This window comes from Stigmatopora argus, chromosome 12 (genome assembly GCF_051989625.1).
Source record: "Stigmatopora argus isolate UIUO_Sarg chromosome 12, RoL_Sarg_1.0, whole genome shotgun sequence".
In the NCBI taxonomy this organism is placed as follows: Eukaryota; Metazoa; Chordata; class Actinopteri; order Syngnathiformes; family Syngnathidae; genus Stigmatopora; species Stigmatopora argus.
This window is the reverse complement of record NC_135398.1, coordinates 16,663,608-16,681,244: the sequence shown is the minus strand read 5'-3', so window position 1 is coordinate 16,681,244 and position 17,637 is coordinate 16,663,608. Positions and strand designations below refer to the sequence as shown.

General features: G+C 43.0%; 1 protein-coding gene across 5 annotated transcripts in view; it reads left to right on the top strand.

Moving 5' to 3' along the window:
- The window catches only part of LOC144085516 (metabotropic glycine receptor-like), a 97,864-nt gene that overhangs the window by 66,887 nt on the left and 13,340 nt on the right, over positions 1–17,637 (top strand). For all 5 annotated transcript variants that reach the window (XM_077614854.1, XM_077614856.1, XM_077614853.1 and 2 more), the window contains 3 exons: positions 9,885–9,990; positions 15,300–15,446; positions 16,191–16,419. In XM_077614854.1, coding sequence (XP_077470980.1) covers positions 9,885–9,990; positions 15,300–15,446; positions 16,191–16,419 — 482 coding nt within the window. The remainder of the gene's footprint in view (positions 1–9,884; positions 9,991–15,299; positions 15,447–16,190; positions 16,420–17,637) is intronic.

The following is a 17,637-nucleotide window of genomic DNA, read 5'->3' as shown; positions in this document are numbered from 1 at the left end:
AAAAGATAGAAAGGCTGTAAAACACGTAAAACATAAGAGTGTACAAAGCTACTGCCACTGGCTCCCGCGTGAACAGCGCCATCTTGAATCTAAGCACTTGCAAGAGAGAATTTCTCAAAACAACTTTGATAAGTCTAGCTGGATAGAGGAGCGACCTTCCCGTTGTTTATCACGGTTGCAAGCGAAGCGTTATTTATTGCGATCAAATATATAATAAAAGTGAGACTACTGAACCTAACATTAGGAAAACAGCAGATGATCGGTGTTCAGTGAAAAAATATTTAGTTGTCCACTCCGCATTGAACACTTTCATTTTCTTATGTCCGCTCATCTTTAAAGAGAGGCTGATGGGTTGAGAAGGGTGAAAGGGTAAAGTACGCTTCACCTCAACAAAGACAATGTATCTGCAGTGCACATTAGAAATGCAGGGAAAATAAAAATTAACAAGGTTAATTAATTTAATATTATCAAGTTTGGCGGGCCGGATTAAAACGTTGAATGGGCCGCATGTGGCCCCCGGACCATAGTTTGCCCATGCCTGATCTAGGCGCAGCCGTGGCGTTGAAGGGGTCCGGTTTGGTGGCCTCAGTATTGCATCCCTGCTTTTTGCAGATGATTTGGTTCTATTGGCTTCATCAGGCCATGATCTCCAACTGTCGCTGGAACAATTTGCAACCGAGTGTGAAGCGGTCGGGATGAGAACCAGCACCTCCAAATCTGAGATCATGGTCCTCAGTCAGAAAAAAGTGGCATGTCTTCTCCGGGTGAGGGATCAGATCCTCCCCCAGGTGGAGGAGTTTAAGTGTCTTGGGTTCTTGTTCACGAGTGAGGGAAGAATGGAGCGGGTGAATGACAGGTGGATTGGTGCGGCGTCTGCAGTGATGCGGACTCTGCACCGGTCCGTCGTGGTGAAGAAGGAGCTGAGCCAAATGGCGAGGCTCTCTATTTACCAGTCGATCTAGCCACCCTCATCTAGCCGAAAGAACGAGATCCCAGACACAAGCGGCTGAAATGAGTTTCCTCCGCAGGATGTCAAGACTATCCCTTAGAGATAAGGTGAGAAGTTCGGTCATCTGGGAGGGGCTTGGAGTAGAGCCGCTACTCCTCCGTGTTACGTCCACGGGAGACGTCTTCGGCGAGGTAGAAAGGATTAGGACCCAGTCGCGGGGAAGCAGGTGAGGACGAGGCACTTTGTGCTCAAAACAACAACTTTAATAACTTAGAAGGGACCTTACAAAACAACGAGGACTTGTGAAACGGAAACCAAACCAAACCGGAAACTGGAGAACAAGTGGCATCGAGGAGAAGGGTAGCATGGCTGCATGGCAATGGAATCTACGCAGGAATATACGCAGACGATCCGACGACGATACTAAACTCATTGGTGTTTAAATACACAACTCAGAGACTGATTACGAATCACGCGCAGCTGCGCGAACACAACGGCAGGGCAGGAGGGACAAACAAAAGTGGGAAAAGCAGCAGCAGGCTGCTCCTGACAGTACCTCCCCTCTAAGGGACGGAAAGTAGACGTCCTAATGCCGAATGTCCATGAGAAGAGAAAAGCAGGCATCCACGCAAGCCTGTGACCTGATGAGGGAGTGGCCGGTCCGGCGGGCGTCCGCGCCAGCCTGAGACGAGACGAGACGTGGGAGTGGCCGGTCCGGTGGGCGTCCGCGCCGGCCCGAGATGAGGTGTGGGAGTGGCCGGATCGGCGCGCGTCTGCGCCGGCCCGAGACAAGGCGTAGGAGAGGCCGATCCGGCGGGCGTACGCGCCGAGACGTGGCCGGACTGGCGGGCGTCCGCGCCAGCCTGAGACGAGGCGTAGGCGAGGCCAATCCGGCGGGCGTCCGTGCCGGCCGGTGACAAAGCGTAGGAGAGGCCGAGTACCCGGTCCGGCGGGCATCCCCACTGGCCTTTTAAGTGCTGGCCAAGCCCCCTGCCCTTAACAGACACCAAGGGGCCCGGCGTGTCGCCGCCGCTTATGGGCGGGCGGGAACTGGGCGGGCGGGAACTGGGCGGGCGGGAACTGGGCGGGCGGGAACTGGGCGGGCGGGAACTGGGCGGGCGGGAACTAGGCGGGCGGGAACTTGGCGGGCGGGAACTTGGCGGGCGGGAACTTGGCGGGCGGGAACTTGGCGGGCAGGAGCTTGGCAGGCAGGAGCTTGGCAGGCAGGAACTAGGCGGACAGGAACTAGGCGGGCCAGCCGGGACCGGAAGCCTGGTTCGTGGCCTCAGCACTGGTGCGATTGGCGGCCCTGCCAGCACGGGAAACCTGGTTCGTGGCTTCGGCACGGGTGCGACTGGTGGCCCAGCCGGCACGGGAAACCTGGTTCGTGGCTTCGGCACGGGTGCGACTGGCGGTCCAGCCGGCATGGGGAATATTGTGCGTGGCATCGGTACGGGAATACGGGAAGCTTGGACGGGTGTGGTCGAGCAAGGAGCTTGGACGGGCGAGGTCTGGCAAGGAGCTTGGACGGGCGAGGTCGAGCAAGGAGCTTGGACGGGCGAGGTCGAGCGAGGAGCTTGGACGGGCGAGGTCGAGCGAGAAGCTTGCATGGGCGAGGTCGAGCGAGGAGTTTGGACGGGCGAGGTCGAGCGAGGAGCCTGGACGGACGAGGTAGAGCGAGGAGCTTGATCAGGGGCTTGAGCATCCAGGCCCTCCTTCCGCTTCTCCCTGTGGCGCGCCGGGAGGACGGCACAGCACGCCAGCCGCCACGTGGTGGCCCATTGCAGATGGCCAGCCGACACGGCAAATCCTGGTTGGGGTAATTCAGGTCAGAGTAATCGGAGAAGGCGTCGGGGTCAACGTCCTCCGGGGGGTGTATCGAAGTCCGAATTGGCTGAGGAAATCACTGTCCGAGTCCGAATATCCAGCCCACAAATCAATTAGCTCCCGATCATCCTCACAATCAGAAAAATCACAGTCCCAACCGACATAGATGTGACTTTCCAACGGGTTCGATGGAGGCTGGGGATTCTCTCTGTGTTGAGGAAAAGACTCGCTGAATTCAGATAACTCGGGCGATGAACAGGGGGCGTCGGAACTTGGGTATTCTCACTTAGCTGTGCTGGCAGCCCATAGCGACGGAGTGAGGGAAGGGTCGGTTTATAGGTGAAACTTGAGCTGGGGTGTCCGACCGGGGCCGATGGAGGCTCAGAATTACCTCCTAGTCGGGATTCTTCCGCTGCCAAAACGTCTCTAAGTTGCCCACACCATGGCGTAGTCATTATAAATTCCCTAAAAGATTTTGGGGAGCTTCCCGCTGAATCCATGTGGTCGGTAGGATATGAGCTGATAACTTAAAAGGGACCTTACAAAACAACGAGGACTTGTGAAACGGAAACGAAACCAAACCGGAAACTGGAGAACAAGTGGTATCGAGGAGAAGGGTAGCGTGGCTGCATGGCAATGGAATCTACACAGGAATATACGCAGAAGATCCGACGACGATCCGATCCGGGAACGCCTTGGGGTCCTCCCAGAAGAGCTGGATGAAGTGGCTGGGCAGATGGAAGTCTAGTCTTCCCTGCTGAAGCTGCTGCCCCCGCGACCCGACTTCGGATAAAGCAGAAGATGTGATGAGATGAGAGATGAAAAGATGAACTCCAGAGTTGAAAAAAAGAAAAAAAATTGATGTTTGTTATTTCCAATCCACCCTTTCCAATTGTTTTTAATCCCCTTACATTAATTACATAAATACCAGGACTGGGTTGAAACTTTTGTACAGTAATCCCTCGACTATTGCGGCTTAAACTATCGCCGTTTCACTACATCGCATTTTTTTGGGGGGGAATTTTTTTGTTAATTAAATTTTTTGTTTGTAAGGTCATAAAAATTTAAAAATCCACGCTGAAACTCGCAAGCGGAAGCCACTCCCCTGTCCTCCGCTTGCTACTAGAACTCAGCACTGAAGTAAAAAATAAATAAATAAATAACACTTTTAAAGTTCATTAAAGTGTGAAAATCCACACTGAAACTTGCAAGCGGAAGCCACTCCCCCATCCTCCGCTTGCTACTAAAACTCAGCACTGAAGTAAAAAAAAGGTTTTTTTTCAAATTCATAAAAATGGGAAAATCCATGCTGTAATTCGCAAGTGGAAGCCACTCCCCTGTCCTCCGTTTGCCACTAGGACTCAGTACTGAAGTAAAATAATAATAATAATAATATTTTAATTTTTATTTTTTAAATTGGGGTGACCCTCTTTCGCGGTTTTTCGTTTATCGCGGCCATGTCTGGTCTACATTAATAATACAGGATAATCGAGGGATTGCTGTACTTGTCTGTCTTTTTGCAAGTTGTTCGTCAATACCGGACTTTAACATCAAACAACATATGGATTTATTAAACATCGGTGTCTGGCACGTAACTACGCTTTCTAGCGACTTTCATCGTGCACACAATACACCGAAAGAGATAGCGAGATCACCAGGACCACCATGGATTATTACCTTTAACCAAGCCAAGGTGCTTTGGGACCCACGACATAAACTGAAAGGACTCCCAAATTCATCATCTATTAAGTAACTCAATCCTTGATTTTTTTTTTATGCGTATCCGATAAATCGCTTAATCTAAATTGACCGATGGCAGGATTACAGATACCGGGTTACAATATCTTCAGAAGGGACTGTGTGGGAGACCGTTGCGGGAGGTTGATGTACTATGTTAGGGAATATTTTAATGTAAGCAGATAGAATGGACTCTTGCTACTGTCACAATGAAATTTCCCAAATACGGGATGAATAAAGTTATCCAATCCAATAACGTACAAAACCTTGAATGCATCAGTCTTAAAATATCACTATCTGCACAAATGTCAAATACTTTGATTGGCATATACTGAACTCCAGCCGCCTCTAATACATTCTATACAGAGCTTCGGACCCTACTTAGGGAATGTGACACAAAAAAATGAAGTTATACTGCTTGAAGATTTAAATATTAACTGACTTGACAAATCAAATCAAAGACAGATGAAATCACTGTTAATTAAATTTAACTTTACACAACTAATCAAAGGTCCCACTAGACGACGGGTCGGGGAACTTTTTGAAAGAGAGCCAGACACTATTCATATACGGTGATACCTTGACATACGAATGCCCCAACATACGAGAAATTCCGCGGACTTGAAAGCAAACAAGCATCTGAAAAAGACACCAGCAAAACCCTTCGAAGTTGTGACTGGTTCGATAATTTAAATAAAAACTAACTGGAAGAAACGAAGACTCGGTCCTCACTCATGGAGAAGCAGGAAGTTCTGTCTCAAAAGCCACGGTGGAAAACATTAACATAATTGCCTCAGCAATTGCACAAGAGGGTTTTTAGTGTAACGTAAGATTAAAACTTGTTTTTAAGTGTGTATAGTCATCTAAGTTCATTTAAGTCAAATTTAAAGTTTATGTTATGTTGTGAGCGCGTCCGCCAAGTCTCTCTCCACGCAGTCTCTGTACTGAGTAATGACACATTTTAGTATTGAACATCTTAACCACTAGATAGGTATTTGTTACTTTGTGAGTAGGTGGTGAATTACAACCAATAACAAAGATTATTTATTATTATTATAATATTTAGTTTTTTGGTGTGTTTTCAGAGCCCGGGAACGAATTAATTTGCATTTAGTTCATTTCAATGGGTAAAGTTGATTTTAGATACGAATAAATCGACATAAGAGCTCGGTCCCCGAACGCATTTAGCTCGTATCTCAAGGTATTACTCATCAAAATCAATCAATCAAAAGCCTTTATTGTCATCTCATCTCATCTCACTTTCTGAACCGCTTTATCCTCATTAGGGTCACGAGAGGTGCTGGAGCCTATCCCAGCTGTCTTGGGCCCGAGGCGGGGGACACCCTGAATCGGTGGCCAGCCAGGCCACATGGAGATAGACAACCATGAACCCTCGCATCCATACCTAGGGGCAATTTAGAGTGTCCAATCAGCCTACCATGCATGTTTTTGGAATGTGGGAGGAAACCGGAGTACCCGGAGAAAACCCACGCAGGCCCGGGGAGAACATGCAAACTCCACACGGATGGACTGACCTGGACTTGAACCTAGGACCCCAGAGCTGTGAGGGCAACGCGCTAACCACTCGCTCCACCACGCCGCTGACTTAATAATGTTTCTATAATGCAACAGACAAACGACGTCAATTGCACGACTCGTGAACACCTTTTCTGGATATTGTTTTTTATTTCTACGGAGACAGAAAATTCGTGCAATATCTCCAGCATTTCTTAATTTTTTTTGCTGTTGCAATGCTCGCTGCTTCCTCCTCGTCTGCCTTCTTGTTGTATTCCCCCGTATTGTCGAGTGTTTCATTAACTCTAGAGAGTTCATTTTTATGGCCCCTCGGCCAGCTGGTCATCCACGCTGACCACTTCTTTTCATTCGCACTGATAATTTTCTTGTGAGGCATGATGTTAAAACAGAAGCAGCTGATTTATCCACACTTGGAAAAACTCAACAAAAAACACAGGCGGTCAAAAGTACATAAGAGAGAATCTTGAAACAGTGGTTGTTGTGAGATAGGCAATGATAGCCCAGTATAGAGTAGAGAGCTTCTCAAGTGAGAATCAATGCTTTTGCGACAATATTTTCTAAATAAAATAACGGATATCGAATGCATGTACTTTTTGGGGGTTTTCATAACTTGGATATTTTTCTTATCTCGAGGCACTCATTTGCATATAAAAAGTTTCGTAACCTGGAAATTTCACACCTAGAGGCATTCGTAAGTAGAGGTATGACTACATGAAAATGTGGCCTTTTGTTTTTGGTCATTTCAACACTAAAACAACAACAAAATCTCAGAATTCTTTTAACAACATTATTAAGCTGTTCCCAATCAATTAGTATCAATGAGAATATGCATTCAAAAGGAAGTTTAATGGAAAAAAAATACAATTACAATGACATGAGAGGTATGTTTAAGCCTACAGGTTAGCAGAAAGCCATATCCACCAATCAAAAGAGCCACATATGGCTCGCGAGCCATAGGCCCTGCACTAGACTAACTATCTGATCTTTTTCCAATCAGTGTGAGAGGATCCATAAGACATTGAATATGATTACAGGTCCATCAGATCATAACCTCAACCTGGTCTCAAGAAAGCTTCCTAAAAACAGATACTCATGCGCTCAGAAAACCATATTGGAGCAGAGGAGAGTACCGAAAAGGGAGATGCCAAATTTGATACAGGCATTAAACAGTATTAATTGGGACAATTATCTCAACCATAATCATGCTATGTCAACACACAGTGTCTGCATTCACAAGTAAAATTAAAACAAAACCATCAAAAAAAATCACCTCCCATGGTTAAATGAAGACATACAGGCATTAATGAAAAAACGAGACCATGTTCTCCAAATATAACTTCAAAAAAAAGGATTAATGACAGAGAGACATTTACTTCTCTAAGAAATAAAGTGATAAAAGAATTCTCTATAAACATATTTAGTACCGCAAAAGGAAACACTTAAGAGATCTGGAAATATATACAGTGGTACCTCGAGATAAGAGCTTAATTCGTTCTGGGACTGAGCTCGAATGTCGATTTACTCGTAACTCAAATGAACGTTTCCCATAGGAATGAACTAAAAACAAATTAATTCATTCCACCCCTCTGAAAAAACACCCAAAACAGGTTATTGGATTGGAAAAACATTTTTATTTGTTCTAATTCGCCATCTACGTATTAACAAAGTAACAAATAACTAGTGGTTTAATAGTACTAAAGTGTGTTTAATAGTACTAAAATTAGACGGATTTCGCGAAGGGGAGAGAGAAATGGACAGAGGGGGGGAGACTTTTTGCAGGGCAACACGCTTGTAACATAACATAAACAAATTTAAATTAACTTGGATTACGATGCAGACACAAAAATAAATTTAATCTCATTTTACACTAAACTTAATTCTAATTTTGTTTAAAATTTTGATACCTTTTTTCTCCCGGGTTGGGTCTATTTGCTCCGCCTCCACCCTGACTTTCAGATGCAAGCTATCGAGGGTTGTTTGCTTTTGTATTCCCTTCAAAATATTCCAAAAATTATGCAGACAAATGTCCTCACAATAGGATAACGCACGACCACTTGCCAACGAGAAGTAGTATATACGCCATTCGCATTGACTAACGGGAAAAAAACACTTTAAAAATGCAATGCTCCGCCCAGTGCTCGGAGAGACATTACACGAGGGAATTGCGACCAGAGAGACATTACACGAGGGAGTTGCGACGGGAAAGGCAGTGCCCATGATGTTCTATGAGCAGCCTCTCACGTCCGCTGTATCCTCGTATATCAAAATTTGTCTCGTATCTCAAGATAAATATTTGACCGAAATTTTACTCATATCTCAAATTGCTCTTATGTCAAGGCACTCGTATGTCGAGGTACCACTGTATATTAAACAAATCTCCCATGTTTAATGCTCATGTGTTGTTTTCAATTGTCTGAAATGCCTCATCCCCTGATTTGTCAGAGTCCAATCCATACAATCAGTTACCATATCATAAGATCTGAGGTTTACGAACCCAAGATGACCAGAGAGCCCAAAAGTGTTCAGCTTTGAGCCAGCCACTAGGGTAAATATCGACTCTTGCCCAGTATATGTCGGCAGTGGCGCATGCCACAGAGTGTTGTTCAACAAGTGGGAACTGGAAGGTGGCGCTGGAGGCAGAGGCGGCGGAGCAGCAGTGGGTGTTACCATCCGGAAATTCTCCCCCAATGAATCATCACCATATCATGGTGGTAGGGTTTGTGTGTCCCAATTATCCTTGGGGCTATGTTGTCTGGGGCCTTGTGCCCCTGGTAGGGTCACCGCCGGAAAGTCGTTTCTCCTCCGAGTAAGGAGGCGGCGAGAAGGGCGAATCGGTGATACCTTGCTTACCTTTCTTAGCATTGTCTCTCACTTTTACACCTTATAGACAACCTGTTAGTTTTTTCCACTTCTAATTTTAAAGACTCCTCTCTTCTAACACAAGCCTTTCCGTTTCTTTCATTAATGTCACCAAACATGCATCTCACATTTCGTTCTTGTTCAGGCAAATCTCTGACTAACATCACATGCATTTTGGTTGTCCAAATACAGGCTGGAGACAATGAACAGCGTCTTCGAAGCTTTTATTACAGAATATTCCGAGCACAGGTGAACTACAGGCAATGTCTGTCCTTCAAAAATGCGTGCAGACAAATAATTTACAATTACATTTATACTCTCAGAAGGGCGGTACTGAAACTGAATAAGTATGAGATTTTCCACAAAAATGAACAAGGATGGGATTTTCCACTTCATACAGTATACTTTTGTTATGAACTGGGAAATACAAGATAACGACAATATTACAAGTCTTCAAGGACACATCTGTCTACACGGCAGAGCTCTACTGAAGAAATGAGGAAGTTCATGCAGTCATGACTAAATAATGGCAAAATATAAGTTTTATTATGAGACACACCAAGTTTCAATCAGTCTACCCTGCATGTTTTTGGGATGTAGGAGTACCCAAAGAAAAAAACACGCAAGACCGGGGGGGAACATGGAAACTCCACATAGTGAGTTCCAACCTGGGATCAAACCCTCAACCCTAGAACTGTGAGGTCGACAAGCTACCCATTTGGACTCCAGGCCGCGTTGTTCCATTACAGAAGTCTTTAATGTCAAATCATGCTATGTTGTTGTATGATATGGTTTTGTATTGGTGAAAATGAATGTGTCAGGGTTTAATCCTTAAAGTCCTACATTGTTTACACTCTATGTGTAAAGAGGAAAAAATGGGGGCTGCACTTGATATGTGCTATTTGAAAATTCAGGCTTCAAAAAGTCTGCTCATCTTTCTTTTACATTTCAACTGTTGCGGCGTCTGTTCCTACAGGTTCTCTCTGGCATCTAGCCTCCAACCTGATTGGATGCTGATACTGATCTTCACTCACACTCAGATAACTGTCACTATGACTGTGGGTGTTCTTCTTCTTCCAAAGGTATCCCTCCAATATGATAAAATGTGATGATCTGTGATATATATACAGTTGTGGTCAAAGGTTTACATACACTTGTGAAGAACATAATGTCATGGCACTCTTGAGTTTCCAGTTATTTCTACAACTCTGATTTTTCTCTGATAGTGATTGGAACAGATACTTCTTTGTCACAAAAAACATTCATGAAGTTTGGTTCTTTTATGACTTTATTATGGTGAACAGAAAAAAGTGATCAAATCTGCTGGGTGAAAAATATACATACAGCAGTGCTAATATTTAGTAACATATCCATTGGCCATTTTCACTTCAATTAGGCGCTTTTGGTAGCCATCCACAAGCTTCTGGCAAGCTTCTGGTTGAATATTTGACCACTCCTCTTGACAGAATTGGTGCAGTTCAGTAAAATTTGATGGCTTTCTGACATGGACTTGTTTCTTCAGGATTGTCCACAAGTTCTCAATGGGGTTCAAGTCAGGACTTTGGGACGGCCATTCGAATACCTTAATTCTAGCCTGATTTAGCCATTCCATTACCACTTTTGATGTGTGTTTGGGGTCATTGTCCTGTTGGAACACCCAACTGCGCCCAAGACCCAATCTTCGGGCTGATGACTTTAGGTTATCTTGAAGAATTTGAAGGTGATCCTCCTTCTTCATTATCCCATTCACTCTCTGTAAAGCACCAGTTCCATTGTTAGCAAAACAGCCCCACAACATAATACTACCACCACCGTGCTTGACGGTAGGCATGGTGTACATGGGGTCAAAGGCTTCACCTTTTCTCCTCCAAACATATTGCTGGGCATTGTGCTCAAAAAGCTCGATTTTTGTTTCGTCTGAGCACAGAACTTTCCTCCAGAAGGTCTTATCTTCGCCTATGTGTGATCAGCAGCAAACTTCAGTCGAGCCTTAAGGTGCCGCTTTTGGAGCAAGGGCTTCCCTCTTGCACGGCAGCCTCTCAGTCCATGGAGATGCAAAACACGCTTGACTGTTGACACTGACACCTGTGTTCCAGCAGCTTCTAATTCTTGGCAGATCTGTTTTTTGGTGATTCTCGGTTGAATCTTCACCCTCCTGCTTTGAAATGGCTCCAAGTGACTTTACTGACTTGTTCAAGTCAATTATTCGCTTTTTCAGATCCATGCTGAACTCCTTTGACTTTCCCATTGTAGCGTTTATGGGCGTTTGCATCCAATGAGCCCTATTTAGATGGCCTCAGAGAAGTCACCAGCTGTAGTCACTCATAATCACTCACAAGAAGTTAAGAGGCCATGCTATGAAGCTCATTTCACTGACAACTTTCTAAGTCACCAAAATTGCTAATTCGTGTTGCTGTATTTATATTTTTGACCCAGCAGATTTGATCACTTTTTTCTGTTCACCCATTATAAAGTCATAAAAGAACCAAACTTCATGAATGTTTTTTGTGACAAAGAAGTATCTGTTCCAATCACTCTATCAGAGAAAAATTGTTGTGGAAATAACTGGAAACTAAAGAGAGCCATGACATGTTCTTCACAAGTGTATGTAAACTTTTGACCACAACTGTATATATGTATATATATGTACATATGTATATATATATGTATATGTGTATATGTGTATATGTATATATATATATATATATATATATATATATATATATATATATATATATATATATATATATATATATATATATATATATATATATATATATATATATATATATGTGTATATGTGTATATGTGTATGTATATGTGTGTATGTGTGTATGTATGTGTGTATGTATGTATGTATGTATATGTATGTATGTATATGTATCAGTGGCGGGCGGTTCATTATCTGGTAGCGCCTTTAACGTATCAATCCAACCCTCAAAAACTATTTTATGGCTATAAAACCTCTACTACAGCTACAGCTGCAACACATAAAAAATAATCAATAAGTTAATGCACAAAAATGGGGTAAAATCCACTTCCTAGCAGCATTTCATGATTAAATACAAATACTGGAGCTTTTCAGACATTAAAACCAGGCCAGGGGGGGAGTTTCCCGGGAAAAGACAGCGATGAACGTCAATGGCGTACGGGCAAACATTGCCCAAAAATGGGGTAAAATCCAGCCAAAAACAGCATTTATTGATTAAATACAAATACTGGAGCTTTTTAGACATCAGAACCGGGCCCGGAGTATCATTTCCCCTGTAAAAAGACAGCGATGAACGTCGATACGTCCATACGTGAAATGACAAAAAATGCACTAAAATACTAAAATTAGGTAAAATCCACTTCCTAGCATCATTTATTGATTGAATACAAATACTGGAGCTTTTGAGACATTACAACCAGGCCAGGGGGGTGATTTTTCCCGGGAAAAGACAGCGATGGACGTCAATGGTGAAACGTCAAAAATTAAACTGGGGTAAAATCCACTTCCTAGCAGCATTTTGTGATTAAATACAAACACTGGAGCTTAAATACAAACACTGGAGCTTTTCAGATATCAGAACTTGGCCCACAATTGAAATATTATTTAGGAATATGGCCATATTTTACTCACCAAAAATCCTTTTTACACAATATCCATCCTCCTTTCTTTCTTCCTTCTTTCCTATCGCCATCGAAGCCAATGATGAAATTCGAGCCTGCCCTGTCATATTTCTGGCATAGTCCGTTTTGAAAATGGCTCTAAATCAAAACAACAATATACTATTTGCTTGTGGAGCTAAGTTAGCACACTGAAAGTGCCGCACACACCATATTCCCGGCTGTAACAGGCTTGCTAGCTTCGGAGTTGACCGCCCTTTCTTAATAATGTCCTTTTTTTTTTGAAAAGTCCGTCTGGAAAATAGCTTTGTGAGAGAAATCTGCAACAGAATTCATTTGTTTTTGCCACTGTCGGCCAAGTGGGTGGAGTTTGCGATCTCTGGCTGCTTTGGCCCGCCTACTAGCCAATCATAGTTTGTGAAAGCAATGACATGTCCCAGCCAGCAAAATGCTAACACCTATGAAAAATCATTGTGGGGTTGCCAACTCGAAATCTGATTGGTTAAAAGCAACAGTCTTGTTTAATGCAGCAGACCCCGCAAGAACTGATTGTGAAGGCTTTGAGGCAGATCTGATCTGGCAACAAATAATGGCTGAAATGTGATTGGTTAAATGCTTCAATATGAAAACACACATCTGGAAGCAGTGCAACCAGGGGGGAAAGCAATGAAAGGAAGCTAACAGACCATTTGGAATAATAAGTATTGATGGACGGAATATAATATGATTCAGATATTTCTTAGGCCAGCAGAGAAGGCCTTGAAGGCCCTGACGGCCCGTCACTGATATGTATATGTATGTATGTATATGTATGTATATGTATGTGTATGTATGTGTATGTGTATGTGTATGTATGTGTATGTATATGTATGTATATGTATGTATGTATGTATGTATGTGTATGTATGTGTATGTATATGTATGTATATGTATGTATGTATGTGTATGTATGTATATGTTAATGTATATGTTAATGTATATGTATGTATGTATATATATATATATATATATATATATATATATATATATATATATATATATATATATATATCGTATCTCAAGGTAAATATTTGCTCGGAATTTTACTCTTATCTCAAAATGCTCCTATGTCAGGGCACTCGTATGTCAAGGTATTACGAAATTAATTGGTTCAGAACTTTTTTCGTAACTTGAAAATTTCATAAGTAGGTGTATTTTATATGTAAATTCTCCAATTTGTTCCACGGTCCTCACACATCTACCAACTAAACCCTTTTAAAATTGGTCAACATGTCCCAACTTTGTAAATAAAATGTAAGAAACACAAAAATGACCATATTATTTATTAATGTCACAAAATGAATAATACTTATACAAACCCGTGTTAAAACGCATGGGAACAAGAGAAAGCTACCGGGATGCAACATAAAGATAGCACACAAACATGAACACAAATTTAATGAACACAGCATTAAGAATTCAAATGAAATGTAATTTTACACCCGTTTCATAAATCACTACAGGTTCTTACCTGCTTCTGGTTGACCAACATTTTGAAAAAATAATACCATACAAAGACGATTGCCTTTGACGACTTTTAATAATGTTTCTAAAATGCACAAGACAAACGTCGTCAAAGTGGGCACGACTCGTGAACACTTTTTCAGGTTGTTTTTTCCACAAAGTCGCAAAGTTTGTTTCTCCCCCGTTTTTTTCTTATTTGTGCTGTTGCAATGGTTTCTGCTTCCTCCTTGGCTGCCTTCTCGTTGAATTCCCCGTGTATTGCCGAGCGTTACATTTACTCAAGATCCGTTTTGGTGCACATCGACCAACTAACTTGTCAACGTCCGTATTACTGACTACACGGCCCATCACCTGCCCCCACGACACAATTTCGCACACCGAAGGCTGCGGTTCAGGTCGTGGCACTTGGCCACAGCTACCCCAAGCATAAATAAGTTTAAGAAGACAATGGGTTAAAGAAAAGGGAGGGTTGTTGTGAGACAGCCAATGAGAGCCCAGAATATGGTGGACTGAGCTTCTAAAGCAATTATCATTGCATTTCGTAGAGGTAGAGGTAGATATATATATACACGTATACACAGTGGTACCTCTACATACAAGCTTAATTCGTTCCGGGACTGAGCTCGTATGTCGATATTCTCGTAAATCAAACGAATGTTTCCCATTGAAATGAACTAAAAACAAATTAATTAGTTCCAACTCTCTGAAAAAACACCAAAAACAGGATATTGGATTGGAAAAAATGTTTTATTTCTTCAAATTCGGTGCGTCTTATAGTCGTGAAAATACGGTACATTTTTCCATACTGCTTATTCTCCCAAGGGTTGCAGGGAGTTCTGGATCCTATCCCAGCCTATTCATGCTCACACTAATACCTAGGGGAAATTTAGAGTGTCCAACCAACCTACCATGCATGTTTTTGGGATGTGGGAGGAAACCAGATATCCCAAAGAAAAAAAACACTCAAGCTCAATGCAATCTAAACACAGGAATGTCCGGCCCTGAGATCGAACCCTTGATCCTAGAACTGTGAAGGGGACGCGCCAACTCTTTTCTTCCATAGAAATGGATCATTTTTTAAGCATATAAATTTGGCCAGAAAAGCTTTTTATTCCTGGAATATCAATTTTACTACCACGAAAACATTTATTAGTTTATGCCATCACACCTTGTACTACTTTCAGAGTTGTTCCATATTAGAATAACAATAACAACAAACACATGTTTGTGATGAGGTTTTTATGTGGTTATAGATTCATTGCAACTCTATCTATCTTAGTTCTTATGCAAAGTGACTCAGGCTTGGGACGATATTTCCACTGAGGCCTATGAGGAAGAGCTGGATATCGGGAGATCTGTTTCTTACCCTAACAACAGCATCACCTCAGCCTGGAGTGAGTACAGCTTGGACCCTGAAGATATACGGGTGAGGAAACACACAATCTAGCTGATTTATACACTCCTTTTGCTGCTAAAAAAAAGAAGAATTGCAGGTTAGATACACAGGATATTTGCAAAAGAAAATTACGGTCATTTTGGGAAGTAGGTATTTACCATGTTAGCAGTAAATAGTACTTGGAGGTTAATATCTTCACTAACTTTATTCTAAACCAGGGGTGGGCAAACTATTCCACAAAGTGCAGGTTTTCATTCCAACAATTTTCGCGCGGGCGGCTTATACGCGCGGGCGGCTTATACGCGCGGGCGGCTTATACGCGCGGGCGGCTTATACGCGCGGGCGGCTTATACGCGCGGGCGGCTTATACGCGCGGGCGGCTTATACGCGCGGGCGGCTTATACGCGCGGGCGGCTTATACGCGCGGGCGGCTTATACGCGCGGGCGGCTTATACGCGCGGGCGGCTTATACGCGCGGGCGGCTTATACGCGCGGGCGGCTCATACGCGCGGGCGGCTCATACGCGCGGGCGGCTCATACGCGCGGGCGGCTCATACGCGCGGGCGGCTCATACGCGCGGGCGGCTCATACGCGCGGGCGGCTCATACGCGCGGGCGGCTCATACGCGCGGGCGGCTCATACGCGCGGGCGGCTTATACGCGTAGGCGGCTTATATGCGAGTAAATATGGTAATTTTTCCGAACAGTATAATTGTACATTCACACTATATCATGAAGAATTTAGAATTGATGTATAGTTCACTTTCTTCTTTAGGATGAGTTGGAAAAGCTCTACGTCCAGCTGGAAGTCTACAAACGCAAGAAGATGCTAGCCAGCAACCCTCACCTCAAAAGAAAACGCAATGCAAAAAAGGGTCGTACTCTGATGAAAAGAATCACAGAAATCCAAGCGACCATACACATACATCGCCAGTGCAGCCAAGAAGATAGTAATGAACGTGGCAGCAACCGCAGTACGTTGAGGAGAAATCAGATGGAGCACGGTGAGATCTAAGCGCTTAGTGCTGTCATTTTCAACATTCTGGCTGATTTGCCTTTTATTTAAACAATATGATACACTATAGCCAACTACAATAATCTGGAAAAATCATTATGGAAATCTCAAATCTTGCTTATCAGACCTATGCTTTGCCATGGCTTTATTTCAAAGGCAATGATCGTCACACTTGTTCCACAAACAAATTGATTCTTTTGCATGTTAAATACAGTTACATTTCCTAACATTAGAATATTGCAAAAAAATATTATATTTATTATCTTTTGAGAAAGTGTCACAGACATTATATTCAATCATTATTTGGATAGAAATATTCGGAGCCTTTTTTCCCTTGTAATTCAGATGATTATGGTTTACAGACATGAAAACACTGACACATGAAAATTACAACATTCTTTTATTAATTTTTTGTCCGGATTATTCTCTCAAGGGTTCCAGGGGTGCTGGAGTCTATCATAGCCAATTATGGGCATCTGTCATTTTGGGTTGTGGGGGGAAAAACTGGAGTACCCAAAGAAAACCCCGCAAGCGCAAAGACTAACCGTACTCGACCAAATCGTGCTTTTAAGCGCTTGAAAAGCAGTTTGAATTTTTTTGCCAAAATCACACAAGACGTGTACTGCAAACAAACAAAGTACTGATTTTCTTAAATGTATATAATCCAGCCTATTACTATTCAATTATTTGAACTATTCGGAACCATTCCGCACATAATTTATCGAGTTTTCATAAAAATTATTATCCCCAGACAAATCGTGCTTCTTAGAGCTTGTACCCTAAGAACAGTTAGACCATATTCACTCAAGAATTGCTGTTACGACTCCCCCGATGGTAAGATATACCAGGGAGTCGCAACTACCACAGCAGAAAGATTCAGTCAATGACGAGCCAGACACTGCAAGTATCCTTCAATGATAATGTATTAACAACAAAGTCCACCAAAACCTGGACTACGGGATAACATAGGGGAAGCAAAAGACACTAAAGTGGCACCCCCAAATAAAAATGTTAAAAAACCACCCTCCCAGACAGGTGTTCAAATGAACACCCACAAAAATACAGGAAATAAGGCCTAAGGGTGCTACTGTCAGAACTGATGTAATAAACGTCTAGACAGGGGAAGAAACTACATGTATGAATGCAACAAACTATATGTATACCCCGGGGTGTCTAAACTTATCTCAAGTCCCCTTATGCAGCCCAA